This window comes from Alligator mississippiensis, chromosome 3 (assembly GCF_030867095.1).
Source record: "Alligator mississippiensis isolate rAllMis1 chromosome 3, rAllMis1, whole genome shotgun sequence".
Taxonomy (NCBI): domain Eukaryota; kingdom Metazoa; phylum Chordata; order Crocodylia; family Alligatoridae; genus Alligator; species Alligator mississippiensis.
Window position 1 is genome coordinate 231,368,692 of NC_081826.1, and position 19,475 is coordinate 231,388,166.

General features: G+C 38.2%; 1 protein-coding gene across 2 annotated transcripts in view; it reads left to right on the forward strand.

The window, feature by feature from the left end:
- EFNA5 (ephrin A5) overlaps nucleotides 1-15,907 on the forward strand; it is a 253,388-nt gene extending 237,481 nt beyond the window's left edge. Inside the window, exons 3-5 of one of the 2 annotated variants that reach the window (XM_006264133.4) lie at nucleotides 6,270-6,335; nucleotides 6,774-6,854; nucleotides 11,639-15,907. In XM_006264133.4, coding sequence (XP_006264195.1) covers nucleotides 6,270-6,335; nucleotides 6,774-6,854; nucleotides 11,639-11,760 — 269 coding nt within the window. In that variant the 3' untranslated portion in view covers nucleotides 11,761-15,907. The remainder of the gene's footprint in view (nucleotides 1-6,269; nucleotides 6,336-6,773; nucleotides 6,855-11,638) is intronic. The other variant, XM_059724958.1, reaches the window with a different exon arrangement.
- The last annotated feature ends 3,568 nt before the right edge of the window (nucleotides 15,908-19,475 follow it).

Below are 19,475 nucleotides of genomic sequence, written 5' to 3' on the forward strand. Positions count from 1 at the left end.
TTTGTATCTTCATCAGTTGCTGTAAGGTGGGACTAGTTCATCCACAAATCTGTTGGAAAAGCTGGTTTCATACCTGTACCCACTTGCTGTCTTTCTCTTACCTTTTACTGAAGTTATAAAGTAACTTCTTGTCTTAAAAGGATTTAAGTTCTAATATTAGTATTGGGGAAAAAGGATCTGGGGTTTATAGTGGACCACAACCTGAATATGAACTAGCAGCCTTTTCTCTCTTTTTTTTTTGTCACTGAGTCACTTGTAAGTAAAGAAAAGTGATTCTTCCACTCTTTTTAGCACTTTCTCCCCCAGAGTACCATGTCCAGTTTTGGGTGCCACCCTTCAAGAAAGTGGTGGGCAAATTTAGAAAGAATCTAATGGAACACAACAAAAATCTAGGAAACATAATTTATGAGGAAAGGTGGGAAGAAGTGGGATCATTTAGTCTAGGGAAGAGAATACTGAGGTGAGATTTGGTAACAGTCTTCAAATGCCTAAAGCGAGTTATAAAGGGGATAGTGATAGATTATTATCTGCAGCTGAAGGAGATGGGACAAGGCACAGCAATAGTCTTAAATTGTCTTTAATTGCTGCAAAAGAAATTTAGTTTGCATACTTGGAAAAACTTTCTCACTTTGAAGGCAGTTGAGCACTGGAACAGACTGGCTAGAGAGGTTGTAGAATATTCATCCTTGGCATTTTTTGAAGGGCAGGCTAGGCAAAAACTTGTCTGGAGTGGCTTAGACAGGGATAATCCTGCTTTGAGTGCGAGTTGCACCGGATGATCTCCTCAGGTCTCTTTCAGCCCTAATTATCTTTTGCATAATATGATCTGATTGAGTGTCAAGCTGTAAGACTGAATGTTACTGGGTGGTTTTTTCTATTTAATTACCTGTAGCTATCACTGGAATGTTTGAAGTACATTACAGTTTGACACATAATATCAAGAGCATATTTCTCTCCTTTTTTAAACTTTTCCTTATGGCCATAAAAAAATTGCATCAAAAATGGTTGAAGGGATGAGAAATTACCTTATTTTTTCATCTGCTTCACATTTTCAGGCTTTTCCCTATAATCACAAGACCTAAAAATTTACTCTTAACGAAAAACTCCAATCTTGTGTAGTCGCCTGAGAGGAAAAACACAAAATATCATGAGAGTTGCAATAAAATCGCATGAGTTGGCATCACTCCACAATCTCTCCTCTCTGATTTTTTTTTAATGAGAATTTTCTTTGTTGACATTTACAGAACATCTAGGCTCTTACCATTCTCTCCCCCTTCATAGAAAAGAACAACTTCTGTTCCTGTTTCTTTCTGAGATCATTTTTGAACAGACCGTTTCCTGCACATTAAGGTTTCCTTTATTGTTCTTTTTAAATCCAGGAATTGTGTCTTTTGGAATTCATTTCTTTAGAAAAAGTAACCATCATAGACTACTTGCACTCCAACTGGTCTCTGATTTTCCCTAGTAAAAGCATGGAAAAGATATGAAAACCAGCCTCATTCTGTTTGGCCAGAAAAGAAACATTTTTAGTAACACAGTGAATTTCACTAGAATTGAACAAACCATAAATTCTTACTTGGAATCTTATTCGGAAGATCTTTGACAGACCTCAGCCAAATTATTTCCTTTTATTAGTTTTTCTCTTTTTACAAAGGTCACAAGTTTTGTTCAATCAGTGGCTATTCATGAATATGCATTCAAATCTTTTTACTGTTTGTCAGTGTTGGCTGCCCTTTTTTTCTACTTTCTCCAAAAAAACTAAGTGGTCTGAGAAAAGATGCAAAGACTAGGCACTGTTCTTTCTGTAAGTTCCAACACATTCAGGTTGATGCAAGGAGGTTCTTTGATTCTTCTTGATCACTTCTGTCTGCAGCTTAGGGGTAGTGTAAACTCGTGGCTTACTGAGCCTTCCAAGATTCTGTCTTCATTGGGATCGTCAGTGAAACATTATTCCTTCTCTCAGAAAGAGCTTCCTTAGGTTTTAATGTCAGCACTATGCATCATGCACCTTATTCTCCTCTGCTGAGGTCTTCGACCGTCTTTCTCTTAAACGTTTCGTTGCAGTTATGGTACACACTGCCTACTTAAAAAACACCCTGAGGACTTAGGGTTTCACAATGTAAAGCTACAAGCACAAATGAAAGCTACCTTCAAAGAGCAGAATTCAAATCTAGGCCACAACTCAACCAGCTAAATTGATTTTTAAGGCATTGTACCAGTGATTTTTGAGCCAGGGTGCCAGGATACCCTGAGGTGCCACAAGATCCTTTGAAGGGTGATGTGGGATGAGAGGAGATAAGTGAAGGTCCATATTCTTCCCTGCCTAATCATTCCCCTGCTCCTACTTTCTGGCCCCTTTGCAAAGAGGTAAGCCCTGTAATAAGTTAGTTTTTTAAATGGGGTGCCACTCAATTAAAAAAAACAATTATGGAAGGATGCTGAGTCTATAAAAAGATTGAGAACTTGTACATCATATTAACGTCTGCATGATAAAACAGACTGAGTTTAAATCAGTATTAGCTAACATGCATTAGCTAAAGTCTATCTCAATCCTGAGCAGTATTCCCATTCGAAACAAAGTCAGTCATATATATATCTAGTGTTCACTGGTCAGAGAGGAAAGAACCAGAGGCAACTCAGCAACACCACAAAATCTCCCAAACCTCACGTATTATTATCTCAACCCTGAGTTTTAATCTTTCATCAGAACGCAAGATGATCACAACCGTTTGGGTAGGATGAATGATAAAACCATTTCAAAGTGAGGAGGAAGACACAGGGCTTGAAGGATAGACTGGTATTGATAACCCTGCTGCAGTAGGTATAAAGAGGGCAGATGCTAGGAGGCACCCTGAACATACCCTGTGGATTTATACATCAGGACCTACAATGAACACCAACAGATCAGTGTTGTTTTAAGATGAAAAGAGGGAAGGGAAGAAATAAAAATTGATTGCAGTAACCCAGCTCAGCAGGCAGTTCTTAATTTCTCAGAAAGGCCAGAGAGGTTACTATGTTTTCCTTCATCACCTTGTTCTTAGTGGTTCAGGCAGATATGAAAGCAAAACAGCGACTTGCTTGATTTTTTTTTTCTTTTCTTTTTGAAAGAGTAAAACTCTGTGGGGAGCGAGGAGTTTTCTTCATTTGTTTTACTGTAAGCATAAAAATAAATAATTTCCTGTGGGGGACAGAGGCTCTTCTCTCCTGCCTGCATCAAAGCATATATCTGTTTCTAAGATATGGAATGTAATGTTATATTGTAACCATTTCATTTTTATTATGGGGACGGCAATCAGTTCATGACATGGAAAGTTTTTTTTCCCGAGCCCAAGTTAGCACTGCTGGGACATTTCCTTTTAGGAAAAGAAGGGTTAAATACAGTTATGGTCTCTTAAAAAACCCAGCCTGCCAACTAGTGATTCTTTTCACTCTTAGATATTACAGTTTTGGGAATAGTCAATTTCGTGTGCATGTGCAAAGTGTCACTTTCTTATTTTTCCCAAATAAGAGTAATGAATTCATAACAAGAAATAGTGTTCTAATACGTAGTAATAAGTAATAAATAGTCTTATTTTATGAAAATGATCATAAGTTCCTAACCTGTAAATGCGGGCACTAAATCCTACCCTTGAACGTGTGTGCCTTGCATATCGTTTCTAAAATCATTTTCTGTACAGGAGGTATGTGAGGAATCACAAGTGCATTATGGTCTCTGATTAAGCCAATAGTAGAAGTGTTTGTAGAACACTATCATTGCATATATTAGTAATGGAGTGATAGGTATAACATTCTTGTTTTTAAGTAATCCACAAATACCTGTTTAGTGCTTAGTTGTATGTATGCAGTTGAGGCCATCGAAAGGACACAGTTTCCTGGATATAACCACAGAGTGCAAATATTGTGCCCTAAATAACACACCAGTTACTGTAAATGTCAGTAGAGGGAGTTTTTCCGACTTTGATTTAGTGAGAGCCTACAGCAAAGCCAGCTGTTAGCACTTCTTAACTGCTTGTCATTGTGAATGGGTGAGGGAAGGGGGGAGAGGGAAGCATCATTTCTGTACACTTTTTGTCTTTTGATTAAAAGAGGGAAATAGTCTCTCATGTATTTCCCAACAGGTGCAGAATCAGAGCACCAGCTCTACTTGTCTCTTATTTTCTTTCTTCTGTTTTGTGGGTTGAATTTGCTAGTTCTTATTATGGCAGGACTGGTGCTAGCTTAGGAAGCAGGGAAAACAGAAATGAAGAGAGAGTTTGTTACTTTTGAGAGCTTCAAGTATACTCTTACCTCACAGAGCAAAAGAGAAGGAGCATGTGAGTTCATGTCTGTGCATGTAAATCATTTTAGTTATCTGTCACAGAGGAGGACACAGTTAATAAAAACAGGTGAGACAGAGTGAGAGACAAAAAACAAACTGACTCTTTTTCACCAAATTTATTTGTAAATCTAGACAGCTCCCAATAGTTGTTTTTTTTCTGGAACACAGAGACATGACACACAAACCAGTTTAAGTGATCAGAAACTGATTTAAACCTGTAACAGAACAGACATTCAGTGTGCATAAACCTGTTTAAAAATGGCTGAAACTGGATATCAGACTTAACTGATTTGGCTCAAACCACTTTATGCAATGTCTGTCCCAGACCCCTTCCTGTTTAATATAAACTAGAGACCTCCGGCATCCCAGCACACTTGCAGAGCTCTAGCTTGCTCTGGACCCTGGTGCTGCAGAATGTAGCCTGCCGCAGCTCTGCCGGCCCCACAGCACAGCACAGCACCCCCACTGGGAAGGGGCTCGCACTCCCCCACATTGACAGGGGCTGCTGCCCCCAACAAGGGCCCTGCCCCCTCCAGCTGGAGTGGCAGGGTGGGGACACGGCCAAGCAGGGCCCCTAGGGGGCGGGGTGGGCAGGGAGCATGGCAGCGAGGGTGGGCAGTCCTGGCTCGGTAGAGAGGAAACTAACTCTCTTCCCTGACCCCCTCTGCCTCAGGGGCCATGGTGCCCCGTGCTGCAGCAACAAGGGAACACCCAGTAGACCCAACTCTGGTCCCTGCTTGTGGCCTGAGCAACTGCAGACATGTGCCTGCATTGCCTCAGTCCAGAGCGAATGTTTGGCCTGTTACAAACCAGTTCAGCCTAGGCAGGTTAGACTAACCTGCAAAGATTGAATCAGTTCAAGCTCTGGCTTTTTGAATGTTGTCCCTAGCCAGAATCACTTGCTCTAAACCTAGCTCTTTAAATGACTGTGGAGTCTGTGCGGTGAAATAATGCCTACAAACTACATTTTGACCCCTGACCTCTGATTTTTGTGGCTACAAAAAGTGCACATAAGGTTGTATGCACACAGGATGTCCTGCAGAAGTGGAGATTCATGTGCTCAGTTTATGTGCTCAAGTACAGGTGTACATGTCATTTTGAAATTGCACATATTCAGGCCAGTGCCCATGTTGTTTTAAAATCAGCAGAAATTTAACCTCAGGGAATCTACTTTCTCTGCTGATAGCGGGCTAATTGTCAGTAGTCACATCCACTTTGAGAAAAAAATAGTCTCTTATAGGAAGGTAGCAGTTACACCTGGATTTGTCCAGAGAAAGCAACTGGATCTAACCATTGTCCTCTACAAATGATTTTTTGCACACTATGAAGTCTGTTAATTTAGCCTTAATAATTTAGTTGTGGACATTAACTTTCTAATGATGCACTCAATGATAAAGTAATGGGGGCTGTTTTAGTTATGTTGTGGTGAACAGGGAGTGAGGTTATGAGTAAAATGTCTAAATGAAGTACCCGTGCACCACTGGCATACAAGTTTAGGAACTTAAGCTTGTGGTACCTTAGTAAAACTATATTTTTTTAAAAATACCAGAATGAATTTGTATAACTCACAGTATTATTCCGATTTCCATTTTTTATGGTACTTGATCTGAAATGTAGCACTTCAAGATTTTTCTTTTCCTTTAGTAAACTTAAAAGAATAATTTTACTTGGAGCTACATTTTTCAGGATAATCCCCCAGAATACAAAATGGTATTAAATTGAGCCCCTTCAGAAAAATATTGGGAAAGTGGAGAAAGAAACTTTGAAAATATCCTGTGTTTCATTTCTCCCATCGTCTGCCCTGTAAGGTTTTTGTAATGTTTTTGCTTAATCAGGGTATCTTGAATTTGGTCTGGAACATATTTTTTCCTGTTAGAAGGGAAGGCGTGAAAAGGAAGGCCTTTAACATATAAAATTATTTTTCTTTCATTCTCTCCTTTTTCTTTGTTAGCTTCTGCAATCCCAGATAATGGAAGGAGGTCCTGCCTAAAGCTTAAAGTCTTTGTGCGACCAGCAAGTAAGTTCTTTATATCAAGCTTTTGAGGGTGGCTTTATATGCATGCTTTATTGTGTGATCTGGTAAACAGCAATAAAACCTTTTTTTTTTTTTTTTTTTTTACTGTTAAATCTTGTGTATCTGTTCTGTACAGCAACATTTGTGTTTTGATTTTCATCATATTTTCTTATCATTCTCCATAAAGCTTTTTTGTTTAATTACATAGCAGTTGCTAACTTGTTGTTTCTTAAATTGTTGTACAAATGGAAGACTATCCTGGCATTTGGACAAGTGCCATAGACTTTAAAATATAAATATACATAGAGAGAGAGCGAGAGAGATAAATATATATAAAAAAAAATAGAGAAGAAAAACAGAGAGAGAGAGAAAAAAAGGAAAGTGGGGAGTTTAAGGGTGTCTCACTAACATATTTGGCTGTTATCTCTATTTTTGTTATAGACAGCTGTATGAAAACTATAGGTGTTCATGATCGTGTTTTCGATGTTAACGACAAAGTAGAAAATTCATTAGAACCAGCAGGTTAGTATGCTTAGAGAATCTCTTTTAACAAATGCGTCTTTCCCTTTGGTGCTTCAGTACTTCTTTGCCTCTGTTTCTCTCTGCATGCTTTGCATGGTATAATTGCTCTGCTTTGTCTCATTTCTACCAGTGCTAATATTGCTTATGGTATACCTCATTCCTCCAGTAACCTCGTCTAATGCATGGGAGATAAAATGGCTGCTCTTTTATGACATTTGGTTTAATTAAATGTAGAACCCCTTTTTAAAACCTCCAATGGTGTGTCCAGAAGTTCTTGCGTCTTCCCTTACACGACCCTAGCATGTTGGAGGAGGAGAGTAAACGTGCATTTTTTGTTTCATGCGTTCGTATGAATATTAAAAAATAATAGGGTCATTGCTTATTTAATAGTAATGCATGGCTCAGGCACACAACTGGTAAAAGTTAGTATCTTCCTTTAAAAAAAAAAAAATCATTTGTATACCTGGTTAGGCAAAGCACAATTATGATACATTTTCTCATCAAATTTTTACAGAGACTTATGTCCCCTTCTGGTCCATGTCACCTTCTGGTCCATTTAAAAGAGTAAACATTTCCTAAAATATCAAGTCTTCTCTTTGAATCAATGCTATCCTAAAGGAGTCATGCTTATTCTACCAAATTCTTCCTTCCTTCCCCAAGAACGCTGCCAACAGTTACTCCAAGTTAACAGTAACCATGTGTGTGTTGGGGGGGGGGGCAGGGGGAGGGAAAGGGAGAGGAAGCTACATTTGTATGCATGAGTTTGACGCGAATCGGCACAGATTTAAGACATGCTTAATTTTAAGCACAAGTTATCCCATTGACTTAAATAAGGGTGCTCATGAGATTAAAATTAAACATTTTTAAACCTGTGATTAATCAGGGCATATGTTTGTATCTATATCTTTCTATATCTAGATATAGATCTGTCTATCTATTTGTCTGTCTGTATAGATATGGCTACAGATGCCATCCTGATAAGAAAAAATCCAGGTTCCACTGTGTAATTTATATGCAGAAATTCTGTGTACATATACGTATACAGTAATGGTCATAGCAGACTCATGTCACAGCCCTGTCAGTTTCTAATGAATCTGCGAATTCTGCTAAATACCTGTCATCAATAGCCTCAGACAGGACACGAGAAGAGGAATAGGTATACGTGTTCTATACTGGGTTCTATAGATATAGATGTGCACACACGCGCATGTGCGCACCCATTTCTTATCAGGATAGTTCATAACCCACTTCATTCCTAGGAGGTTGTTGAATTAAGGAGGAACTGTTCAGCTGTTTGCTGTGCTTTACTTCAGAGGTGCTCATCTGGAGCACATCAGCTATCCAGCACATCTAATTGGAGAACCAGTGCCCCCTGAAATAAAAGCCACAGCACACATCTAGAACAACTCAGCAGTCCCAGACTGCTGTTTGGTATGTCTGTACATACACCAGATTGTTTGTAATCCCTTGTCTTTTCAGGGGGCTAAAAAAATTAAACCTATGAAGAATAAGGGTTCTGGTGTGGGTGGGTATATATATATGTGTGTGTGTGTGTGTGTGTGTGTGTGTATACATATATTTATAAATATGCATAAGCGTTCAGATTGTTGATACTTCATACACTGCTAGTTGAAATGAAATTTAACAAAAAATCTCTCTCTCATACACGTGCGCATGCTCATGCACACACACACACAGTTTAATGTATACCAAAGGGAGCCTCTCTTATATGAATGACAGTTTCTTAAGTTACTTAAAAGGGTTTTTCCTTTGGTATGAAGCAATGAATTAATTCTTTTAGCTCTTTTTTTTATACTGAGATGTGTGCTGATACTCTTAACTATAATATATTATTAATCAGCAAAATAAATTTGACAGCTCTATCAGTCTGAAATGTGTATCTCTGGACATATACTATTTTCATTATTTTCACTCAAGGGGATAGTTGGGAATTTCTAAAATATTTTGATGTTCCCTAATAATAATTTAAATGCATGCTAAGTCCAAGTGAAGTATTTGTAATTTCAATAAATGTGTACTTCTATTATTACTGCATTCTTCTTCCAGAGAATACAATTAGGATAATAATTCCCTGACTACTTATAACTTGACTCTAAACATTCCATGTTTTCATTCATGGTATGAGATATGGCGAGCACTAATTAACGTTTCCCTTGTTAATCTTTTATAACAAAATACTTTTACTTTGAATCAAACCAATAACATAAATACTTCCAGTTAAAGATGGAGCTTGTTTTTAAAAGGGGCTACCCAGCTACCACTACCCTCCCACACTATAAGAGAAGTATGTCATTAGAAAGCAGCAGGCAAAATGGGGAAACGAAACCAACTGATACACATCCCGCAGACTGAGATGAAGTCGAATGGTGCTAGAATGATGATGTGTAGGCTTAATAAAAAGTTTGTGTTTGGGAGTATAGCAGCTACCAAAAAGTTCTCATCCCTAAGAGCACTGTATATTTATAAGATTATTTGAGTAAACATAAGTAGATAATTAACCATTCCCAGATCTAACAGTTTGCTAACATGCTTCATTTTTATTAGGATGCAAGGCATTGGACAGTATCACAGAATAATGTTGCATGCAACTTTCTCTGTGTACTAATCTACCTATCGGAATGTATTCGTCTCTCGTGTGTGTTCTCATCCTGTCTGCCATCATTTTCTCTCAAAAGAGATGCAAGGTTTGGGACAGGTCAGAGGCACATCATCTCATCACCCACTGTTATGTTCAATAATTACTCTCTTAAAAATGGAGTTCTGTGTGGTGATCTTCCAGTTTCAACCATTCCTTGTTCTGAGTCAGGAAAGGCCAGGAAACTGATCAGTACACATTACTTCTTAAATTCAAAATTTTGAATTTGTAGAATTCAGAAGCCATATAAACTATCAAATTAAAAAAAAAAAAAGGAAGCTTATGGTAAATTGTTCCCTCCTATGAATTTTCATCTCTGCAAACTGAGGACAGGATTCGCCCTGAGATTGTAACTTAATAATGAAATCCAGAAAATTCAAAATTCAGACTGACATAAAATGTAGTTTATTTCCATTGCCTTGACAGTTTTTGGTAGGGAAGTTCTAGTTCTCTGTCCTCCTTTGCTTTTTTTATTAATATAAACTAAAATCTTCCCCAGGTCCCTGGCAAATATTTAGGATTGTTCAGGATTTTAACTGCACAATTCCAATTAAAATAATATTTGTAAAGTGCTTTGAGAGGCATGGATGAAAAGACTGTTGTATTAAACAAGTGCAGAGACCTTGGGATCACCTTGTCAAAAGGGGCAGATGTAGCTTTGAAAAAGAGCCCCTTAATGTTACATGAAAAAGAAGTTCTATTCTGAAAAGCAGCTTTTTAAAAATGACATCATAGAGTCCCACCGTCCATTAGGTCTCAGTGATTTCCACGTCAGATACGTTCTGTTTAAATATAAAAAGGTTTTTGTTTTGTCTTTTCCCAATTGTTAGTGCTACACTTGCAGAAGCATCTGAAACTCAGACTGGCTTTTGTATAATCACCAGTAACAAATTCTGCCTTTGTATACACCAGTGCAGTCCTGTTATCCTTAGTGATGATTCACAGATCTTATTAGGCCAGAACTGTTGACAGTGAGGTTTGTAAAGGAAATTGTTGAGGGCTCAGTAATTAGAACTTTTTTTCAATTCCATTGATGTTGTTATCGATACACATTCCTAGACAACTTAATTTTATTAAGATATAAATTATTCAGTTTATTTACTTGAAACAAAGTTCACATCCAAAGCTAGCTGTTCTTAAAATAGCCAAATTTAGTTAATTTCAGAACTAGAGAAACTCTTGTATGGAAATGGTAACATGATCCACAAGCTAAAACAAAGGTAAATTTTAATGTGATGTTTAAAGTTTCTTTTAATGAATTATTTTGTTTGGTTTTAATTGGAAATTAATTTTGATGAAAAATAGCCAAACAGATTTTAGTACAACCTCGAAAATGTAAAACCTTAACATTAGAGGAAAATATTCTACCATTAATATGTATTTTTTTTCTGGTGAAACTGGTTCTTTTCCATTATTTTAAATTTTAGCAGCATATATGAATATTAACTTTTTTATATACAGTGACAGTAAGTAATGATTTATTAAACTTTTCAAATGTTGCCTATGTTCTCTTTTGAATTAATAATTGTAACATATTAGCGTTTGTTGTTGTTTGCTTTCATACTTCTGAACAATAATTAGAAAGTCTGTTGTCACAATCCCTGCATACCTTATGCTGCAGTGGAAGTTTTACACATGGAATGGGCTCTATAACTTGGTTCATAGACCAACATTTCAAACTTAGGAGCCTAAATCGGTATTCACAGAGCTAAGTAAGGGCCTTGATATTCATATGCTGTTCATATGCTGAACACCTGCAATTCCTTTTGAAAAACAAGGGCTTTTTATTTAGCTGCCTAAATATTAACCTAGCTCTTAGTTTTAGGCAACCAAGTTTGAGTTTTATTGTTTTTGAGGGGAAACCTTACACTCTTTAGTCTGTCAATGCCTTAATACTTCCACTGTCTTCTATGGGAGATTCTCCAGAAAAAAAGAATGTGTAAGGAATGGAGGATTTAGGTCCAAGTCCGTTATATGAGATGATATATGGCCATGAAAGTAAATGACAGCACGAGATCCGTTGTCTTGCTTCACAGAGGATACTGAAATCTACTTGCAGTAGTCTGCTGAAAGGGAGTTTATTAAAGATGCAAAACCTCACTGGAATGTATGCTTTCTGTTTGAACAGATGATACCGTACATGAGTCAGCCGAGCCATCTCGTAGTGATAACGCGGCACAGACACCAAGGATATCCAGCCTGCTTTTGGCAACCCTACTGTTCCTCTTGGCGATGCTTTTGATATTATAGCACAGTATATTCCAGTAACCTGTCACAGAAAACATCAGGGTCTTGGAACATCAAAGATCCACCTAACTGCTTATCCCAAGAAAGGGACTTTATATTGGTTTTGCAAATGTCAATTTTGTTTGGTTTGGTTTGGTTTTTTTCTTTTCAGCCTGAACTATGAGCAAGAATTTGAGGGGAATAATTAATTTCAACACCCAACCCTCCCCTGTGACTTTCCTCAACCCCTCCAAAAAATAAAAGGACTCCAAATGAAAATGCCAAATTATAATAGTGACACTAGTGATTCTTATTTTCCTCTGCATTCTCCTATAAGAAGTCACCACCGTTAGCTCACTGTGTTATCTGTATGTGGACAAGGAAGAATAGTGGCAGATGCAGTCAGTGAAGGATAAGGAAATTGAGTGGAAGCCCGGGAGGGTTTTAATCTCTGATACAATATTTATGCCTTCTCATTCAATTCTGTAAGATGATCGTGCAAGGCATCATGTCATCATGTCAGGACTGGAGGGGAGATATTAAGAACAGATACAATATAACACCATTTCCTCCAGGAGTTTCAAACTGAAAAGGAAAAGACACTGTTTCTTATAGGACTGGCTTGAAACATCCTTGGTAGAAAAGCTTGTTCTCCCACAATAGAAGCTCTGTTTTTTGCAGGGGGAGGGGGGATGAATATTTAGGAATGTTAGCACACAGCAAGCAAGGTCAGATTTAGGAAACTTCACTGAGGGTGATAGTGCCTCGGTTATTTCTGTTTCAGTGGATAGTGCACACCAGATTATTTTCTTTCAAAGCAGATCACCATGGTGCTACAATTTTTTTTCTTGAAATGCAAAGAGGCATTTTTTGTGAATAAAGTGTCCTTCCCCGGAGCTGACTTAGTAGCTGATAGCCTTGGATGCTGCTCTGGGTGACAGTACGTACTAAAGAGAGGACATCAGTGGCCAGAGGAAACATGTTTGGGACACTGGCTCTCCAGTGTACTCTTGATTTGTCTCCCCTACAAGTTCAACAACCCTGAGAATAAAACACAAGTAGAAGAAGCCAGGACAGTCAATCGGTATTGCTTGGTGGGGGGAAGAAAGGAAGTGTGTGGAATACAAATTCAAGAGTTGATTTTTTTCCCCCTTTCCAACGCAGTTTGAAGAGTAGAGGAAACGTGTTTATCAGAAGGAGATAAACTAGATGGGCTCCCAAAGACTTAACAAAATATTTTTTTAAAAATCCACTAGAATAGAAAATACATTATTTAGATATACTTTATGCTGAGAGTGAGTATATATGCTTGTCCTATTTAAACATGTGAGAGAAGTGGTAACCCTTGATGCAATTAGGAATATGGGGAGTGTCTTGTTGATGGAATGTTTAAAGAACCTGAGCATGGCCAAGATAGGACTTGAAAAAGTCATGTGCCAGGAAATGCAAGCCTTGGGGTTTCTATTGGCTAGACTGCCGTGGACTTCTAACTCTGGAACGTAGTCAGGGAAATGTCACCAACACGGAAACAAAACCTTTCAAGCAGGAAAAAAAAAAAGAGATTATTATGTTAAATGTGAAAAAACCGAGCACTTTCCAACAACACAAAGGTTTTTCTGTGTTTGTTTCAAAGATAAAGTATAGTTTAAAAATGAACTGGTATAATTAATGGACAGCATTTTGTGAATATAATTAAGAAAAAGAAAGAAAAGAAAAGCTGGTTCCTTGAGGTTTCTGGGGGAAAATGAGTTTAAGGTACACAGGGAAGTTTTACCCTTGTTAAGCTAAAATCTGGGCTTGCCTGATACCATGGAGTATGGATATTAAATGCAGGCTCTGCTTTTAAGATGAGACTGAGGAAATTTCTACTAATATCAAGCACATACAACCAAGAGCCAAAGTCTAGGCAGTGAGGAAAATCAACCATGTTTGTTACAATATATGATCAAGACATTGTTTGATATAGTCAATACATTTCTTTATCACATATATTTGGGGCAAGCGCTAGTACTTTCTTCAGCGAAATATTACAGAGCTTTGGGGAAGGTGGCCTGGAGGCTTAAAGCACCCCTTATTAAATGGATTTTTAGGCAGAGTAAAGATAATATTGCATGCTAGATTACCACCCTACAGCTCACAGTCATAGTTATATTAATAATGCTAATTTTATTTTAGAAATGGTAGCTATGGTGGTTTTCCATCAGTGCTCTATAAATGGTAATGAACTCACAGCTGCATATCTATCAAACTCAAACTTTTATTCAGTAATCTTTTATTCACTTATTCAACTCTTTGCTTTATTGCATTGCCTCTGCTAACTAAATGAATCACAGCAAAACTACTACAGCTAATAGATTGCTACACTGCATAGAATAATATAACTGTGTGTGGCAAGCTTACCAAACATCAGCTTGAATACTTGATGGCATCCGGCAATCCCAGTCATAGCAAGTTAAGCAGGTGCTATAAATCATTGAATCTCTGTTTGGTGTTGAGTTACAAAACTCTGGAAGCTTCAGAGGATGTTGGTGCAAATTTTATGCAGAGTTCCTCCCCACAAACACATCCCCGCAGATGTCTGAGGGAATAATTCTGTTACAGCAGTCCCTCAGTCCAGATAGTTCACCCCTATGAGCTGCACTCCTGGTTGCCAAGGGCTTTGCAACATGAAGCAGGGAAATATGGATCAGTCTGTTTAGTGGATACTGTGTATCCTTTAATAGACAAGGTAACATTTCGTGTTAGTTTAGAATATTGTTTTGTACTGTACTTTCTTGGATGGCGAAGGAAAGACAAGTAAAACATAAAAAAGCTATGTTCTTTAAATTCTGTATTATTAGCAACCTCTGTTGTACATAGTGTTTGATAATAAAGTATTAATTTGATTCTTATGTCTTTTGTAAGTGAGAACAATAGACTTTCAGGATATTAAAACCATGTGTTGATTATAAGACAGAGCTTTGAAGCATCAAGTGTGATCATGGCTGAGAACTGAGTTACAAGTGGCCATGACACTGCAGCATACAGGACTCACCTGTGAAAATTGTTCATCTGATCCCAAGACTTCACCATGTCAGGACCTTGAACAACATGACTTTTGATGATCAATGTTTTGTCCTCAGTGTTTAAAGGTCTGATGTTGGAGCTCTGTGGGTTTTTTATGTTTGTTATGGGGGTTTTTGTTTGTTTGTTTTTGTTTGTTTTTTTAAACAAGTTGGTTTCTAAAAGGCCGTGGGGATTTAACAACTCTCATTTCGTTTTCTTTTCTTTTTTTCACCTTTTTTGTTTTCTGTTTTCCTTCTGGTTGTTTTTTTTTCCTGGATAGTTTTTTTTTTTTAGAATTGATTTTTGCCAGTATCATGTGTGACATGCACATGGACTTAATTCCAAAACATCAAGAAACAACTCTGGGAGGGTTCAAATGTGGATTATTTCCTTTCCTATGGAATTGTGAAAGGAAAGACATTGTATTTGTACCTGTTGATTTTTTTTTCTTAGAAACTGAACTTTACCTATTGCCTGATGAGAGCAATGGTTCTGTCAGTTCCAGAAATGTAGAAAAGAATGTAACTCCTCCCCTCCATTCATTATGCTTAGATTTTGTACTGACCAGTTTTATTTACAACTCCCCGCCCTTCTCCCTCCCGCCACCCCCCTGCTCTCCCCCTCCTTTTTTTTTTTTTTTTTTATATAATTTGGAGCAGTGAATGGGCAGATCTGTTTCTGGTTTGGCATCACTGAGTTTTTCCCATGCATTCGCCCCCAAGCTTCTCGGATGTGAGACAAATCTCCCTACAATAGGCTTGCTGCCATTGTCTGTACAGTTTAATAGATGCTGGCATGTTGGAGGTTACCCATGAGTCTGCGAAATCCGCTTTCCATGCTTACTCTTGACACCCCATTGAAGCCACTCATTGTGTGTGCATCTGGGTATGAAAGTCCGGCTCAGTGTGGTCCTGTGCGTGTACTGCCCTGCTTTGCAGTTTCTTTGCACTTATTCATTGAGTGCTGGTTTTGAAATGCTGACATTATATGAACTTTAAAAAAATGTAAAAAAACCAAAAAACAAAAAAGCAGAACAACAACAAAAAACAACCCAGATCTGTATTTGTATATACACGTGTCCGTACAATTATACTTAAATAAAAATTAAAGATTTTCATCATTTTAATTGATTCTCTTAGGCTATATTTTTGTTCACTGAATGATGCCTTTATTTCAGGGGCTATTTGATTTTATAGTATGTATTGGTGGGCCATGTGGAGAACAATTGGGAAAGGTTCTGGAACGTGAGGAATCTAGTGGGTGCAACAACCAGCTACCTGGAGCTATAATTATCAGCATTTTGGCTGATCTAAAAGCTGGCTACTGTGAGATTCTTTACCCTTAATGTGTTTGCCTTCCCCAGTACTTGACAGAATAAGGAACCGGGTCCTCCAAGTGCTGGAATATCATGTGTTGTATCCCTTCTATTGTTGCTTATACTCCACTTGGGCCTTTGTAACAGCCTTTCCTTACTCCCCATGTTGAGATGTTCAAATGTTCTAAGGCAACTGTTCTGATTATAGACTATCAGAGCCAGTCCTACAGACATGCAAACAGGGCAGTTGCACATGGTGCCCCTTTACCCAGGATGCCCCTCTGACTGACAGATGGGGTTAGTCGTGGCTTTAAAATTTTATTTTTTCTTAAAAAAAGGAAAATAAAGGGTGAGAGCGGTGGGAGTCTCATGGAGGGGAAAAATTTGAGCAGTGGTGCCTCCTAATGGAAGATGGAGGAACTGAAGCGACCAGCCCCTTCATTCTTCCTCTTTCCCCCTCAAGCTATTTTTGATGTGCCTTTAAAAATGCATTAGACTGGATTGACCAAGATGTGCACTCCGCTCCAAAACTTCTTGATGGTACTTGTTGTCTAATCATATGAAAGATACAGTAGCTTAACCTGAGAAATTAGGTCATTAAAGGTGGAGGACATGCACTGAACCTCTAATATACACACTATGTATTCAAGACAGCTTTAATTACACCATGGTAGTATTAAATTCACTGCAAGCTTTTTATTACATTTAATTAGTTGACAGGGCAGCAGCTACAAATTATAACTTACTGTAACCTCTTTAACAAATGAGGAGTGGCAGCTTGGTGGGAAGAGCCGTGTATGTGAGTGCTCAGAACAAAGAACTAGTACTCTGGACTTTTGCCTCTGGAACTGTGATTTTTAAAACCAGGGCAGGATTATAAGTGACACGTGTTCTGTATGTCTTAACATACTAGCAATGTCCAAAAAATATCCTGCAGTTTGACACACTTAATAGTCTGTCCTCAGAAGACTCTGCTTTAGCTAAGAATGGCATTTGATTTTGTTTCCCTGCATTACTCTATATGCTGTACCACTGAGCTTTTCACCAAAAATAATTTTATTTACAAAAAATTAGAGCATTTTTAGAACTATTCATATTAAAATAATCTAGCATGGTGATGGAATATTTTTATGTACACAGTACAAAATTAAGGGCCTGCATCCTTGGCAGATTACACTTAAGTGATTTGTTCAGTTTCGTTCACGGATGTAAATTACATGGAATGTGCAAGAGAGAGAGGAGCAGCTTTCCTAGAGTAGCTGCACATTGTGGGCATTATTACAGCACAGATAATAAGCAGTTTGCCTTGTTCAAACAGATACCCCCGGGGTTAACTGAAGACACACAACCCCTCCAGTTGTAAATGACACTTGACACCTCCAGTTGTAAACTTACCGAAGTGTCAATTACCTGTTTGTTTTTTTTCCAGGGCTAGCTTTAAACCAAATTTGATTGAGTTAAACCGGTGCAGGTTCATACTTCATGTACCTGCCCTTTTCTTTTTTTATGCTGGTGTCAGGATTAATTATGCAGGTGTAAATGTGTGTCCAAGACCAAAGGGTGGCTTGATTTAATTTAGAGACTGCCTATCCTATTTGATTGCCCTCTTTCTGCAGAATTTGACAATGTAGGAATCTAAGCTATCCATTGTTTTTAGGCCCCATTTTCATTAGATTTTGACTTTTTTTGGAAACTGGGTTTAAACACAGTACTGATTAGGGTATGAATTATAATAGCATGCCAAAGCACCCAATCAAAAAAAAAAAAGAAGAAAGAAACAGTGTGCTAGGTTTGCCAGCATTGATGTAGGGAGGAAGAAGCTGTAGCAATATTGTGATTAAGATACTATTCGATATCAACTAGGGACCAGTAAAAACAATACAGACTGTAAGATTGTTACCAACATGTTACTTAAATCCAATTTGAAGAGTTCAAACCCTGTTTAGAAAAAGAACCAAAGCACCAGTGGAAATGCATAAGGCCCAAAGAGATTTTTTTCCCCCAAGTAAAATTGCTGTCTTGGTCCTAGTTGATTCAGAATTCAGTGTAAGGTGCTTTTTACTGTTGTCAAAGCACTTTGTAACATCCAAATTTGCCTGTGATGATTGTTCAAGCAAGTGCTGATGTCACTTGGTTATACAAGGAGTTTTGTTAGTCCTGTCCAGAAAATTTAGGTGCAACACAAAGTGGGGAGGGAAGGGGGATGACAAAAAACCTAGACATAGAGAATGGGGAAACAAAGTGAACAATTTTCCTGGTTTACTAAATTTTGTGTGCTAAAAAGGTAAGGTAATGCTCAGTTTTCTACCTACTTCATCTCACAATGTATGGAAATGAAAAAGTTCTCCCTCTCATCCTGTTTGTGTGGATATGAATGCATGTACATGAATTCACTGGAGTGTGTGTACACGCGCACACACACACGTGCGCACACACACTCTTAAGTGCATTCTTCCTACATGCAGCTGGCTTTTTGTTTTCCTGTTCAAGGCTTGCTCTGTCAGCTCTAAGTGCTGCCTTGTGGAATGCACGTGCACACTTAGTAATTTGTATTTTCCTTTACTCTGTCTGATTTTACCATTGAAACACATTTCCTTCCCCCCACAGATAGAAGTACTGTGGGCAAAACTTAAGTTTTTGTCTGTACTGTATTTGCAAAAGGAAAGGTCAAACAAATCAATAGGATACCGTAGATATAAGCATTCCTCTGTTACTCCCACTGCTGAGAGCCCGTAGCACCTTTTGTTCTCATGCACTGTAACTTGCAGTACCTTAACTAAAGGTTTAACAGGAGGGAGCAGCTAATAACCTGCCTCCCAGTCCAAACACTTAAAGAAGGGCTTCTTTATCTCTTTGCTTTCACTTTCCCCCGGCAAAGAAAAAGCTCGGTAGAAAATGACCGAAAATCAAATGCAACACAAATGCATTCTTACAGTAGGTGTTGTCCTAACTAGCAACCCAGAGGGGAGATTGTGGGGCTATTCTTTTGAGTGTTTGGTGATTGGGGAATAAATATAGTAGTGTGTACTGCACAGCACCAGCACCAGTCCTGAGGAGGCAGTCCTTGCCTGAGGATGAAGCCCTTGGCTTGGCATGAGTGCCTTAGGAAAATGTAGCTTGCTGTGCATTAGCAAGCATGACATATCTCCTAATCCTTCCACTTTCTGTAATGAAGGCGAGTGGGGAGACTATTCTCATTCAGTCGTGAATGTAATTAATAGAAGCAAGGAATTACAGAGCAGATTCCAAGCAAAGCAAGTGCCAGCTGATAGGAATAGTTGCTTTAAGTCTGCCCCTACAAAATGCGTCTCTTAATTGTTAATAAAAAGTATAAATATTTAAATAATAAACCTGCCAGACCTTGGGCTGGGATGTCCTT